The sequence below is a fragment of the Culex pipiens genome, chromosome 1, assembly GCF_016801865.2.
Source record: "Culex pipiens pallens isolate TS chromosome 1, TS_CPP_V2, whole genome shotgun sequence".
In the NCBI taxonomy this organism is placed as follows: domain Eukaryota; kingdom Metazoa; phylum Arthropoda; class Insecta; order Diptera; family Culicidae; genus Culex; species Culex pipiens.
Genome location: NC_068937.1, coordinates 67,372,165 through 67,386,805, shown reverse-complemented (window position 1 = coordinate 67,386,805; position 14,641 = coordinate 67,372,165). Strand labels below are relative to the sequence as shown.

Genomic DNA, 14,641 nt, shown 5'->3' with positions numbered 1-14,641 from the left:
AGTTTTTAAATTTTTTTTAATTTTTTTTAAATTTTTTTAATTTTTTTTAAATTTTTTAAATTTTTTAAATTTTTTAAATTTTTTAAATTTTTTAATTTTTTTAAATTTTTTAAATTTTTTAAATTTTTTAAATTTTTTAAATTTTTTAAATTTTTTAAATTTTTCAAATTTTTTAAATTTTTTAAATTTTTTAAATTTTTTAAATTTTTTAAATTTTTTAAATTTTTTAAATTTTTTAAATTTTTTAAATTTTTTAAATTTTTTAAATTTTTTAAATTTTTAAAATTTTTTAAATTTTTAAAATTTTTAAAATTTTTTAAATTTTTTAAATTTTTTAAATTTTTTAAATTTTTTGAATTTTTTAAATTTTTTAAATTTTTTAAATTTTTTAAATTTTTTAAATTTTTTAAATTTTTTAAATTTTTAAAATTTTTAAAATTTTTAAAATTTTTAAAATTTTTTAAATTTTTTAAATTTTTTAAATTTTTTAAATTTTTTAAATTTTTTAAATTTTTTAAATTTTTTAAATTTTTTAAATTTTTTAAATTTTTTAAATTTTTTAAATTTTTTAAATTTTTTAAATTTTTTAAATTTTTTAAATTTTTTAAATTTTTTAAATTTTTTAAATTTTTTAAATTTTTTAAATTTTTTAAATTTTTTAAATTTTTTAAATTTTTTAAATTTTTTAAATTTTTTAAATTTTTTAAATTTTTTAAATTTTTTAAATTTTTTAAATTTTTTAAATTTTTTAAATTTTTAAATTTTTTAAATTTTTTAAATTTTTTAAATTTTTTAAATTTTTTAAATTTTTTAAATTTTTTAAATTTTTTAAATTTTTTAAATTTTTTAAATTTTTTAAATTTTTTAAATTTTTTAAATTTTTTAAATTTTTTAAATTTTTTAAATTTTTTAAATTTTTTAAATTTTTTAAATTTTTTAAATTTTTTAAATTTTTTAAATTTTTTAAATTTTTTAAATTTTTTAAATTTTTTAAATTTTTTAAATTTTTTAAATTTTTTAAATTTTTTAAATTTTTTAAATTTTTAAAATTTTTAAAATTTTTAAAATTTTTAAAATTTTTAAAATTTTTAAAATTTTTTAAATTTTTTAAATTTTTTAAATTTTTTAAATTTTTTAAATTTTTTAAATTTTTTAAATTTTTTAAATTTTTTAAATTTTTTAAATTTTTTAAATTTTTTAAATTTTTTAAATTTTTTAAATTTTTTAAATTTTTTAAATTTTTTAAATTTTTTAAATTTTTTAAATTTTTTAAATTTTTTAAATTTTTTAAATTTTTTAAATTTTTTAAATTTTTTAAATTTTTTAAATTTTTTAAATTTTTTAAATTTTTTAAATTTTTTAAATTTTTTAAATTTTTGAAATTTTTTAAATTTTTTAAATTTTTTAAATTTTTTAAATTTTTTAAATTTTTTAAATTTTTTAAATTTTTTAAATTTTTTAAATTTTTTAAATTTTTTAAATTTTTTAAATTTTTTAAATTTTTTAAATTTTTTAAATTTTTTAAATTTTTTAAATTTTTTAAATTTTTTAAATTTTTTAAATTTTTTAAATTTTTTAAATTTTTTAAATTTTTTAAATTTTTTAAATTTTTTAAATTTTTTAAATTTTTTAAATTTTTTAAATTTTTTAAATTTTTTAAATTTTTTAAATTTTTAAATTTTTTAAAATTTTGTTATTTTTTTAATTTTTTTTAATTTTTTTAATTTTTTTTTAATTTTTTTAATTTTTTTTAATTTTTTTTAATTTTTTTTTAATTTTTTTTAATTTTTTTAATTTTTTTTAATGTTTTTTTTATTTTTTTTTAATTTTTTTAATTTTTTTTTTTTAAATTTTTTTTAATTTTTTAAATTTTTTTTAGTTTTTTTTAATTTTTTTTTAATTTTTAAATTTGTTTTTTTTGCACAAAAAAAACAATTTCAATTTTTTTTTCCGTGCATGATTCGATTTTCCGTGCATCATTCCATTTGCCTCCGTAGCAAACCAGCAGAATAACGGGTAGCAAAGTGAAATCCTGAAGAACTGAGAGCAAATTTGCTACCGCGACAGGTACCGCGGTGGGGTTAACGTCGGGTGCAAATTTGCTTTGCTTCGATGTTTGCACCCAGCGCTGGAGATGCCCTAACTAAGAAAAATCCAAATTTTTAAAGCTCTAAGTTTGTTCATTACGGAGATACGCAAGCTGAAAGTCAAAAAATGGAGTAAAAAACTAGATTTTTCGTAAAAAAGCCTGATTGTTTAATTTTAACAAAGCTCAGCCATTTTAAATATTTTATTAGGACAATTATACATCGTTGGAAAGGTAATGAGATAAGCTTTGAAACTATTAATAGATAAAATGTTGTTTCCGAACCAAAAACTGAAGTTTTCATCGAATAACTGAAGCATTTTTTTGACAAAACTTATTTTTTTGTGTTTGTTAATCGAGTACTTTTTTTTGCTAACCGATGCTAAACATGAAACTAAGATCACTTGAAAGATTGGATCATAATCTAACATTGCTGAAATTTCCAACCTGCGATTTTTTGCGTTTTCGGAGATATGCCATTTTGAACATTTACGTTTTTTCAAAATTTGCTGCAATCTACATATGCGCCCGTTTATTTCACTTGCTTTGCTACCTACTTCGTGGGCATCGTCGCTTTAAAAATCAAGAAGTTCGAAATGACTTTATTGGAATTTTCTGTTGCAAAATTGAGTACCTTAGTCAAAATAAGTATTCGTACCGAAGTTTCTCAAGCGAAACTGGAGAATCTCAGTTTGATACCGAAAAAAGTATTCAGCAAAATATTGACTTAGCATGATGAATTTCTGCGATCAATCCATGAAACTGATCCACATTTAAGTTCTATGTTAGTTAGTACAAAACATCATAAAAAGTACCTCTAACATATCCTTCATGAACAAGAACATTAGGATTAGTAGAATAGGTGAAAGAAAGAGGAGGGAGGGTTTGTGTCCCTAAAGTGGGGATGTATTAGCTTATCGATAATTTAATAATATAAACTTGCAATACAATATATACGCAATTCTGTTATATACACTTGCAAATGTATGAAAAGACTATTAATAATAAAAAATCAACTATTGAAAAACATGAAAAGTCATAAAAATGGACGTATATCATTTCAATACCATACAATGGAACACCTGACGGCATGTTTCTCGTTTTTACCGCTAGGTTCGCAGTGTTGGTGCGCGATGGCCCTCTATCGACAGTTTTGTGAACCCTTCATTTGTTTCATAGATGGCGGCACTGTACCCAGACATGCCTACCGTACAGAACCTTCTACTGGATGTAAAATATATTTTTATTTTTTCAGTTTTTATTTAATTTTGCACCTTTTAAATACTTTTTGGATGTTTAACACAATTTTGATACATGCAAAAATAGTTTTAGATAAGTCAAACCATAAAAATGCAATAAATCTTAGTGTTAAAAAAAATGATTAAAAAATATCCAGCTTCCACAAGTAGGTACAAGACTGTTGCCTGTAATGTTTTCAAATATTGCAAAACACATGTTTTTGTTTTGAATTTTTACCCGCTGCTGGAGGACTTCCGCGCCAACTTGGTGCAAACCTGTGGAAGAGCGGTCTCATCAAGTACGACCGCAAAAGTGACCACTTCCAGGTCACCAGAATCGGTCGGATGTCCGGCGAGTTCCGGAACATAGCGGTTCGCGAGGAAGAGACACTCGAGCTGCAAAAGCTGATGGAGCGCGTTCCGATCCCGATCAAGGAAAGCATGGAAGAACCCAGCGCCAAGGTCAACGTCTTCCTGCAAGCCTACATCTCCCAGCTGAAGCTCGAGGGCTTTGCCCTGATGGCCGACATGGTGTACGTGACCCAGTCCGCGTCCCGTCTGCTGCGTTGGCTACATTTGGCGCCCAACAAGATTTGGCACGTAAATTTTCTTAAGCGAATTGATTTTTTTCTGAACATTTTGCTTTTGATTGATTTTTTTTGAGTTCTCGCAATTTGATGAACTTTTGCGTAAATTTTTTCTTGTAAATAATTTGTAGCTTTTAATTTTTCTGGAGTTTTGAGGCAAATTTATTTGGTTTCATCAATTCTTCCCATTTTTCTCATTCTTAATTTGTAGTTTTAATAATTTTGTAGTTTTAGAAATTTGTAGATTTTAAGATTTTTTTTTTTTGCTGCACCATTCCATTTAAAAATAATATTTTCAAAATGGCTCGGCTTCCATGTGCAGAATATTTGAATGCGGAGCAAGTTGATTATGAGCTAGGGATCCGCAATCAGCTGACACAGGAGACTGACGCTCTTGATTTGGTAGGCAAACAAACACTTTTGAGAACACTGTTCAAAAAAGATGTTAAAAACTGGCAAAATTACCATTCCCACTACATGATTTTCCGACTCTTCGGCGTACCCGAGATCATCCTTACGGACAACGAGTCCCAGTTCGTGTCTAAGATTTTCAGGGGTTTGTTGGAATCATACCACGTGACGCACTGGTTGACACCTGCCTACCATCCGCAAGTCAACAACACGGAGCGCGTGAACAGGGTCATCACGACGGCGATACGAGCCACGCTGAAGAAGGAACACAAGCATTGGGCGGACGATATCCAAGCCATTGCGGCCGCGATTCGGACCGCTGTCCACATCTCGACCAAGTACAGTCCGTATTTCATCGTTTTCGGGAGAGATCAAGTTTCGGATGGAAGGGAGTACTCGCGGATCAGAGACACGCACGCCCCGGAGGCGACCAAGGAGACGGAAGTCTCAGCGCAGAGGAAGAAGCTTTTCGAAGACGTGAAGGTGAACCTGGCGGCCGCGTATCAGCGCCACGCGAAGCAGTACAACCTGCGATCTAGCTCGAACTTCCCGAAGTACGCCGTGGGGGAAAAGGTCCTCAAGAAGACGTTCGACCTGTCCGACAAAGGAGTAGGGTTTTGTAAGAAGCTGGCCCCTAAGTACGAGCCGTGCGTGGTGAAGAAGGTTCTTGGAAGCAACACCTACGAGTTGGAAACTGGCGAGGGAAAAAGAATTGGAGTTTACTTCGCAGACCAGCTGAAAAAGCTGAAATCTGCTGACTGATTTTGACGGAATTTGTAAATATTATGACCCAGCAAGCTATGTAACTTTTATCACCAATCAAGAGTGACCACAAGTTCGAAAATGAACGAATTTTCAAAAATACCGTTAATGGGAAATTTATAACCACAAAAATCCACCGATTTTGACTCCTGTCGAGGCAGATGATTTGATAATGGGAGGTTAATTCGATCAATGAAACCCTTGAACGCGGGAAAGCTTTTCATTCCACAAATAAGATTGAGTTAAGTCGATGACCGGCCCAGAGTAGTGAACACGATTCATGACTGTTTAACGGGAGACTAAACGATGATATCGAATGAGTCGTGGCCTGAATCAGGCGAAAGAAGTAAAGCGAGTACCAAACGATCGTATTGACCGAACAGCATCGAAAATTCACGCCAAAACGACGGAATTTGTACAAATTTGTAAATATTTAGACATAATTTAGTTAGTAAAAGTTTAGTTAGTAGTGTACCTACATTAATTCTAGTTTTAGTACTTATTCTATTGAATTTTGTTAGGAAACTTAAAACTACTCAAGGTTTTGCACAGGGGACAGTGTGCAGCTGTTTGCTGAAGTTTTTTCGAAGCTTTTCCATCTTGTTATCATCTTTTTGTAAATATTTTCGATCCTTTTCCATGTTGTACATATTTTCCATTTCCAGTTGATAAATTTTCCATTTTGTATATATTTTTTTTCGATGAATTGTCTCCAGTGGTGGTCCAGGTTGAGGTTGACCTAAAACTGACACATTCTGGCATTAGTTTTTTTTTGTAAATATTTAGTGAATTGTGCTAATTAGCACTCAAATTACCTTTTTTTTCATTGAATTTTCCCTCGCAGTAAGTTTTTCCATCGGAGGTAGATAGTTGCTTCCATAATATCAGCATAATTTCTAATTGGTGTTGATTATGGTCGATGAAGTAGTTTTGTTTACGTAGAGCAGTTTGCTTTGCCGATCATTTCTCCTTTGCAGTTCTTCTGGATCGATCCTCTTTTGTAGTTGTAGGTAAACATTGCTTTTTTTCATTCGCGCCGCGCGATCACGTTGCAAAGTGAGCGAAAGCTCTACTTTGCCGACAAGAATCTGCGCTATTTTTAGTTTCTTCAGTTCTTTTGATCCAGTTCATCCAGGTTCTGGGCTGCTTTCTGCAGTCTGCACCTGAAAATAAAATAGAAAAAAACACCTTTTTACAACCAAACACAATTAGCGACACATTCAATTTCACTTTCCTTTTCCGTTTTTCCATCACTAGAGCAGTTTTCCTAGCACCATAACATTTTTTCCGCGACAAAAACACAGATTTCCCGACACACATTTTTTTTCGTTCCACGCACTTTGTTTACATCCCGTTGACTGGTAGACTGGTAACAGGGTGAACGTGAAGATGAACACTTGTTCATTCGGTATGGACGAGGGGCAAGTACAATCTTTGGTTTTCTAGATCTGAGGTATTTTTTTTTGAGTTTGCGATCTTTTTCTTCCGTTTGTAGCGCCTCGGCTAACCGCCGAGTTCTCGGATGAGTCGGATCGTTCTCAATCGCAAATTTTGGCATCAAGGATACACCCGCCCTGTGGCAGGGTCTCATAGCTGGGCAAAGCAGCACATGATGGGATCGATCGGCGCATGTGGCAGAGCATGTCCCCGTTGCGTCTGTTCCGAAAGATGCCCGAGGAGATCGTGAAGAAGATCGAGAAGAAGAACTTCCCGTGGGAGCGGCTGTACGATCTGGAGGCGAACGAGATCGGAGAGTTGATTCGCGTGCCGAAGCTGAACAAGACCATCTACAAGTACGTGCACCAGTTCCCCAAGCTGGAGCTGTCCACGCACATTCAACCGATTACGCTGCGCGTCGAGTTGACCATCCCGCCGGACTTCCAGTGGGACGAGAAGGTACACGGCCAGTCGGAGGCGTTCTGGATTTTGGTTGAGGACGTCGACTCCGAGGTTATCCTGCACTACGAGTACTTCCTGCTCAAGTACAAGTACTGCCAGGACGATCACCTGGTGAAGTTCTTCGTGCCGGTGTTTGAACCGTTGCCACCGCAGTACTTCCTGCGCATCGTGTCCGACCGGTGGATTGGCGCGGAGACGCAACTTCCGGTTTCGTTCCGTCACCTGATTCTACCAGAGAAGAACCTGCCGCCGACGGAGCTGCTCGATTTGCAGCCGCTGCCAATCTGTACGCGTTCTCGCAGTTCAATCCGATCCAGACGCAGGTCTTCAACGCGGTGTACAACAATGAGGACAATGTGTTTGTGGGTGCGCCAACCGGGTCGGGCAAGACGAGGATCGCGGAGTTTGCCGTGCTGCGGAAGTTGCAGCAGAATCCGCACGGTCGGGTTCTTTATCTGGTCTCAAGGGACGCGCTGGCCGAGCTGATCTTCATGGATTGGCACCAGAAGTTTGGCCAGAACTTGGGCTGCAAGGTGGTCAAGCTGACGGGGGAAACCGGAACGGACTTGAAGCTGATCGCCAAGGGGCAAATCATCGTGACCACGGCAGACAAGTGGAACATTTTGTCTCGGCGTTGGAAGCAGAGGAAGAACGTCCAGAATATCCAGCTGTTTATTGTGGACGAGCTGCAGTTGATTAGCGGTGAGGAAGGTCCTGTGTTGGAGGTCGTCTGCTCCCGTATGCGGTACATTTCGTCCCAGATTGAGAAGCAGATCCGGATCATCGCGCTGTCGGACGCCCGGGACGTAACTTAATGGCTGGGTTGCAACGCGAATGCGACCTTCAACTTCTATCCGAGCGTGCGGCCAATCCCGCTGGAACTGCACGTGCAGGGATTCAACATTACGCACAACGCGTCGCGCATTGCGGCCATGTCCAAACCGATGTACAACGCCGTAACCAAGTTCAGCCCGCACAAACCGGTGATTGTGTTTGTGAACTCGAGGAAGTTGGCTCGTTTGCCGGCGATTGATATTTTTACTTACTGTGCTGCTGAAGCTCAACCGAACCGGTTCTTCCACGCCGAGGAGGCGGACATTAAGCCGTTTTTGGATCGCATGACGGATAAAACGTTGAAGGAGACACTCTCGCAGGGGGTTGCGTACATCCACGAAGGCTTGGCGGCGTCTGATCATCGCATCGTGGAGCAGCTGTTCGATTCCGGTGCGGTGCAGATTGCCGTCGTCACGCGGGATCTGTGCTGGGGCTTGAACATTTTCGCCTACCTGGTGATCATCATGGACACGCAGTTCTGTAACGGTAAGAGTCACTCGTACGACGTCTACCCGGTCACCGATGTCATGCAGATGGTGGGACGGGCCAACCGTCCGCTAGAGGATGACGACGCCAAGTGCGTGCTGATGTGTCAGAGCTCCAAAAAGGACTTCTTCAAGAAGTTCCTCAACGAGAGTTTACCGGTGGAAAGTCATCTGGATCATCGTATGCGCGATCACTTCAACGCGGAGATCGTCACCAAAACCATTGAAAACAAACAGGACGCCGTTGATTACCTCACCTGGACGTTCCTGTACCGGCGACTCACCCAGAACCCGAACTACTACAACCTGCAGGGCGTCACCCACCGACACTTGTCAGACCACCTGTCCGATTTGGTCGAATCGACCCGCTCCGACCTGGAGCAGTCCATATGCATCAGCGTGGAGGACGAGATGGATACGCTGCCGCTGAATCTGGACATGATCGCGGCGTACCTGCTACTACATCAACTACATCACGATCGAGCTGTTCAACTTGTCGTTGAATCTATAGGCTTCTGGAGATCATCTTCGAGGACAACATTTTGGCCGCGCAGTTGCCAAACAAGCTGACCGGACCGAACGAAACTGCTCACAAGTAGGTATGTCTGAATACTAAATGTTCGCAGAAGATCAATTTCGACCAATCCCCATTCAGATACATCGACCTTCACATCAAGACAAACCTGCAGCTGCAGGCTCACCTCTTCAGCATCCAGCAAATCAGGTGCATTGCTGCCGCCTCGATGCCGACGAAGCCCCTTGAGGATCATATTTTGTTCACTAATAATACAAGAAGACAACCTTGAGTCCCCCCCACCCTCCCCCCATCCTTCCCCGCCCATATATTTTTTATTATTTAATATGAATGAAATCGACACATCGAGAACAAATGTAGATTAAGAAGATCGCGGCGTGGATGATCAGCTCCAAGGCGGCGATCGTGTTCCGGTAATCGTTCAGGTCAGGTAGGTTGGCGATATGTCCAAGGTATTACACGTTGATGTGCTAGGTTTCTTCCAACGGTGCTGCGGTGTGGTCCAGACAAACGTGCACAAAGTTCTGGATCTGGTGCCAGGAACTCAGCGACGTCCTTCACCCGCTGTTTTTGCTTCTCTAGCGAGTTTAATTTATCATACGAAAACTTACACTTGTGGTAGGTACCATTAACTCAGCGTTGAGGAGCAGCTTGAAGTTGTTCGACAGCTTTCGGTGAGTCTTGGCTGATCATGACGACCATCAGGTTCATCCACAACGCCTCATTCCGGAAGGCTCATTTCGTAACATCCCGATTCCTTGATCAGGGAGACTCGTCGGAAGAAACCGGTTAGTGATTGCGCGGTACGTTTGGTTCGCGGATTAGCTTCACTTGTTCGCGATCGATTCGACGAGTATGAACTCGTTCATGCCGCTCATCGCCAGGCCTGGATCGGGCTTGATCAGTCAATCGAACGGAACGTCGACCAGCTTGACGAGTAAGTCGTTCAGCGATCGAAACAGCGACACTAAAAGGTCGGCGCCGATGCTCTTGCCCAAGCTCACAATCACGATCTTCAGCAGGTATTTCTTTATCCGTTCGATACCTTCGTTCTTGGGGAAAATTCGCTGCATGATCTGACTGCGGTGCTTCCAATAGGCGCTGAACACGTCGATCATCTCGCGATAGAAGGTGGTGAACTCCGTCGATCGGAGCATCATAAGGTTGGAACTCGAGCGGAGCTTGCAGATTTTGCGCATCCTTGCCGGAACGTGCCGAGGCCATCAACAGAAACGTCTGCACCGTGAACCGGGCCGTGTTGAACGTGATAACACGAATCGTCCCCAGCTGGGCGTGACTTGCACTGATCAGAAGTTGATAGATTCAGCAAGCTGCGCCCGCCGAGGAGTTCCATCATCACCTTTTCCAGCCCAAGACACAGCGAATAGAAGATCGGATTAACCGAGATGGCCTCAGCACCGTCATCACTCGACTTCAAGCAATTGGTCCATCACGCCTTATCCGGGTTGTGAAACATTAGCAACACGCCGGGCTCAACTTCTCTCAGCGTTCCCTGCAGGACGTCCTTCAGCCGGTTGGGCAGAAATTCCGGGGCCGTGTCCAGCAGGGCGGTCACGTGCATTTCCAATACTTTGTCGCACAGCAGTTGCAGCGTGGAGTTCAACTTGCACGTCGCGTCCTCGGTGGTAAACAATCAACTGGTCAAATAAAAAATAATTAGAACCTTACATTTCCAAGTCGGTTGTTTCGCTTCGGACCATCTCACCCGCGAGAAATAGTGCAAGCAGTTGTACACCTCAGCCAACGCGTCCGGACTGTCCACGATGCGGCCATGAATCAGCTGATGGATATAATTGGCCTGCAGTTGCAGCTGGCAGAGCGCGGGAAGTTTTGTGGTGTGGAGCTGAAAGGAAAAGTTACGATCATCACATCAACCGCTAACAAAAACCAATCAAAAATACTCACTCTTCGCCTTGTGGTCCAGATTTTGGCAAGGTCGTGATGATGGTCGCGGCATTCCCGGTGATCCGGGCCAGTTGGGAGCGGCTGGCGAGTGTGACACTGTAAATGGGCTTCCATCGGTGTGCGATTGTCCGCCCATGCACGGCATGTTTGTGGTTCCCGGTGAGTGAGCCATCGGTCTTGGTTGAGGATTCAACGGGGATGACGGCATCAGGTCACACTTGGCGAGGGATGTGGCATGTGTGGAGCGGGGGTTAAAGTCATGTTGAAGTTGGGGTGGTGCTGGGAGTCACGTCCGCCCATACCTTGCGGGTAAGGAGAGGCTGGAGTGTGCGGATTTGACCGGGAAGGTGGTGTGAGTGGGGCGGCGAATCGAAGACCCGGATCGCGAGGGTTTTGCGGACCTCTCACGCTTCCGCCGCCGAGGAAGGTCGATTCGACCGAGGCCGGTACACTGTGCGGATCTTCAATCGTGATTGGAGACGGCGGATTGTCGTCCTCAGATTGGGATCGTCTCCGGTAGACGGCCATTTCGTCCTCGTAACAACGTCCTCCTCGTACTGCTGACCGACGGCGGGCTGGATCTTTAGCGGATCTTCAATGTCTTGCATCAGAAGGATCTCCTTGGCATCTGGTGGTAGCATTCCTACAATATGTTGTTTACAATCACTTCACTTCACTTAATCCAATCAAATTTACTACCTGCCTGCAAAAACCGCCTCCTCCACCAAGTATACTTATTCTAGCGCACCTTCCACATCACCAAAGCTTTACCGGTGAACAAACCAACCGCGCACCGTATTCAGACCTCGACGCAAAACCTTTCCGGAAAGGATTTAACCGGCTGTTGGTCCGTTTTGACCAATCCGTCGAGGATTTTGCGATGGGAGAAAACAAAATCATGGTTTGACACTTCGATCTGACAGATCTCGCTGTCAAATGTTGGGCGAGAAAGAGAAAAAAAATGACATGGCTGCCGCTGTCACGCTGGTGGTAAGCAATTTAAAAAATGTATGGGGGAAATCAATTTAAATTCAATATTTCCCAAATTAAAGGTCAGTTAGAGATAAAGTTTGACCTGGTAAAAGCTAATTTTTTTGTGAATCAGCAGGTCAAATTTTGTCACCCTGCGATTTGTAGTTGCTGAGATATTCACAAAAAAGTAAATTTCTCAGAACAAATTTGAATTTCTTACTACCAAACGAACAACGCCATCTATGAGAAATTTTGGCCCGTCGGGTAATCCATTACCCAAATTTGTATGAAAAAACATTTAAAAAGCAAAAAAATAATTTGGCCGCCTGTTTGTATGGAGATGGCCCATAGTGCAGCTCCTGTTACGTCCAATCAAGCTCATATTTGGGATTTGGGCTCAGTATGTCCACCGGAACAAACCCCTGTATGCCCGCCAAAAAGTCATTTTTGTTACATCCTAACAAACACACAACAACTAGACACAACGTAGAAAAAAGGCTTAGCAGCCACAGTATAAGTGAGAACGCGTTCCATGGCCAGACGGGATTGGGTCCGTACATTGGTGCCGTGACCAGCATTTGTTCCTTGGGTAGCCCAGCGAAACGCCATCGCGATCACCTTTGTGCGCCGAGAAGAGTTCGCCATCGCTGCTGGAGAAGAAAGACTTTGCGGCCATCGCGACTGTTTGTTTTGGCGCTCAGCAACAGCAACAAAGTTCAATGACCGGGAAAAGGAGGTCAGCGACCCTGCGAGGGTTAAGAGGATATCCATTGGATCACGTACAAGGCCTGGAGGACAGGCTCACAGGGTGAGTACACTTGTCTTCTATTTTTTTACGTCACTGGTGTCCTCACACGCTGTTTTTGGTGCTGTACGGAACGATTTGCTGCTGTTGGAGTTTGCTGCTGAACGTTTTGGACGATCACGACCACATACGGCCGACTGCTGTGTGATTGGTGACGGTTACGAGTACGAGCGGTACCTGTGCTGTACTGGGGGCTACGAGGCGGCGACGCAACAGCATCTGGTGTTTGTCCGGATGGAAAAGCTCGAAGGAAAATGGGAGGAGTTTGAAGCGTTGAAGCTGGAGATCGAGGAGCTCGAGGACAAGGACTACGAGGCAGACGCCACTGCCGACGCGTCCAAGGAAGAAGTGGAGAAGCGAGTGAAGCAGTTGGAGGTAGAAAAAAGCCTTAGCAGCCAAAGTACAGGTGAGAACGCGTTTCGTGGCCAGACGGGATTGGGTCCGAACAGATGTAAATTTACCGTTTTTTTCTGTGTATAAAGTGGGAGGATCAAGTGAAATATTTTGGACTTGCTTTTGAAACAAATATATTAATTGTTTGTATCTACTCGGGTCGGGACCGTGGTGTAGGGGTAAGCGTGATTGCCTCTCACCCAGTCGGCCTGGGTTCAATCCCAGACGGTCCCGGTGGCATTTTTCGAGACGAGATTTGTCTGATCACGCCTTCCGTCGGAAGGGAAGTAAATGTTGGCCCCGGACTAACCTAAAGGTTAGGTCGTTAGCTCAGTCCAGGTGCAGGAGTCGTCTCCCTGGGTCCTGTCTCGGTGGAGTCGCTGTTAGGCAGTTGGACTAACAATCCAAAGGTCGTCAGTTCGAATCCCGGGGTGGATGGAAGCTAAGGTGTAAAAAGAGGTTTGCAATTGCCTCAACAATCAAGCCTTCGAACACCTTGTTTCGAGTAGGAATCTCGCAATCGAGAACGCCAAGGCAATATTGTAGAGCGAATAATTTGATTTGATTTTTATCTACTTTGAAACTTATGACTTTGGTCAGTTATCAAGGACGGCTAGCTCAGTCCTTTCCAGGACAAAAGACCATCAACTCAAAAGTAGTCGTAGACCAAAGCTACTGACTACTCATCACTCAGGGTCGGCACGAACTACTAGGCGGATTCAGGTAGATACGGATAGGGCATTAAAAATCACAGAACCGAAAAAAACGAAACTATTGGCACTACGCCCCCCGGGGCATGGCCTTCCTCTAACGTGGGATTTCTGCTCCAGCGCCTCTGACGAGACAGGAGAAACCGGGACCGACGTTTTACTTCACCATCCGATAGAAGCTCAGTGGATAAGGCGGGAATCGAACCCGCGTCTCATAGCATCATCGGGATCGGCAGCCGAAGCCGCTACCCCTGCGCCACGAGACCCACAGAACCACACTTTTCAAATTAAAACGAGTAATTTTATTGTACGGTGTATTTGTTTGCGGGTAATGAACTCTGGGACAATGTACCGTACTGCTGCAGCTGGCCCTCGGGTCGAACGCCTTCGGCGTTCTCCACTACGATGGCCGGTCACAGGAGCGGGGAAGGGGGAGAGAGGGGAACCTCCTTGGCGATTATGGCGTGAAGATGGTCCTTGACGTTGAAATGTAGGCAACGGCACCGCCGCGCTTACAAGCCTACATTGACCTTTAACCGTGCGCCGTTGAGGTCCTGCGGAATGTTGACTTCCGCCGGTGCACTTCCACTTCCGGAATGCGGGACGTGATCACCGCAAATTGACGGCACTGACACTTACGGACACTCAACCGGACACACGGACGCCTGTTAAGTGGGTGTGGACAAATAAACCTACAATTCTCAGGTACACTATCTTTAAGACGCGCGAGATCATGAATCTCCACAAAACATCCCAAAAATACATAAAAAACAATCAAAACATTCAATATTTACAACAAATTAAAATAACAAATTAACGAAAAACATTGAAAATGAATCAAAATAAAAGTTTAAAATCATCCCGAAAATTTGGGTAGACAACTCTATTTTGTTGCTGGCCAGCATAATAAACACGTGCAAAAGTCTGTACAAATTAGATCACATTCGTTTACGGACAATATATTGAGGTAAGTACCATGGTATTAGTAAAAAATACAA

At 40.6% G+C, this 14,641-nt stretch overlaps 1 protein-coding gene across 1 annotated transcript; it reads left to right on the top strand.

Annotated features, from left to right (window-relative positions):
• Positions 1–3,525: 3,525 nt before the first annotated feature.
• Positions 3,526–9,108, top strand: LOC120428377 (putative U5 small nuclear ribonucleoprotein 200 kDa helicase; the record flags this gene model as incomplete). Its single annotated transcript, XM_039593376.2, is given in 6 exon segments — positions 3,526–3,924; positions 6,678–7,162; positions 7,219–8,758; positions 8,760–8,806; positions 8,808–8,897; positions 8,958–9,108. Coding segments are annotated over 6 exon segments (2,712 nt in total), but the record flags the coding sequence as incomplete, so codon positions are not given.
• Positions 9,109–14,641: the final 5,533 nt, after the last annotated feature.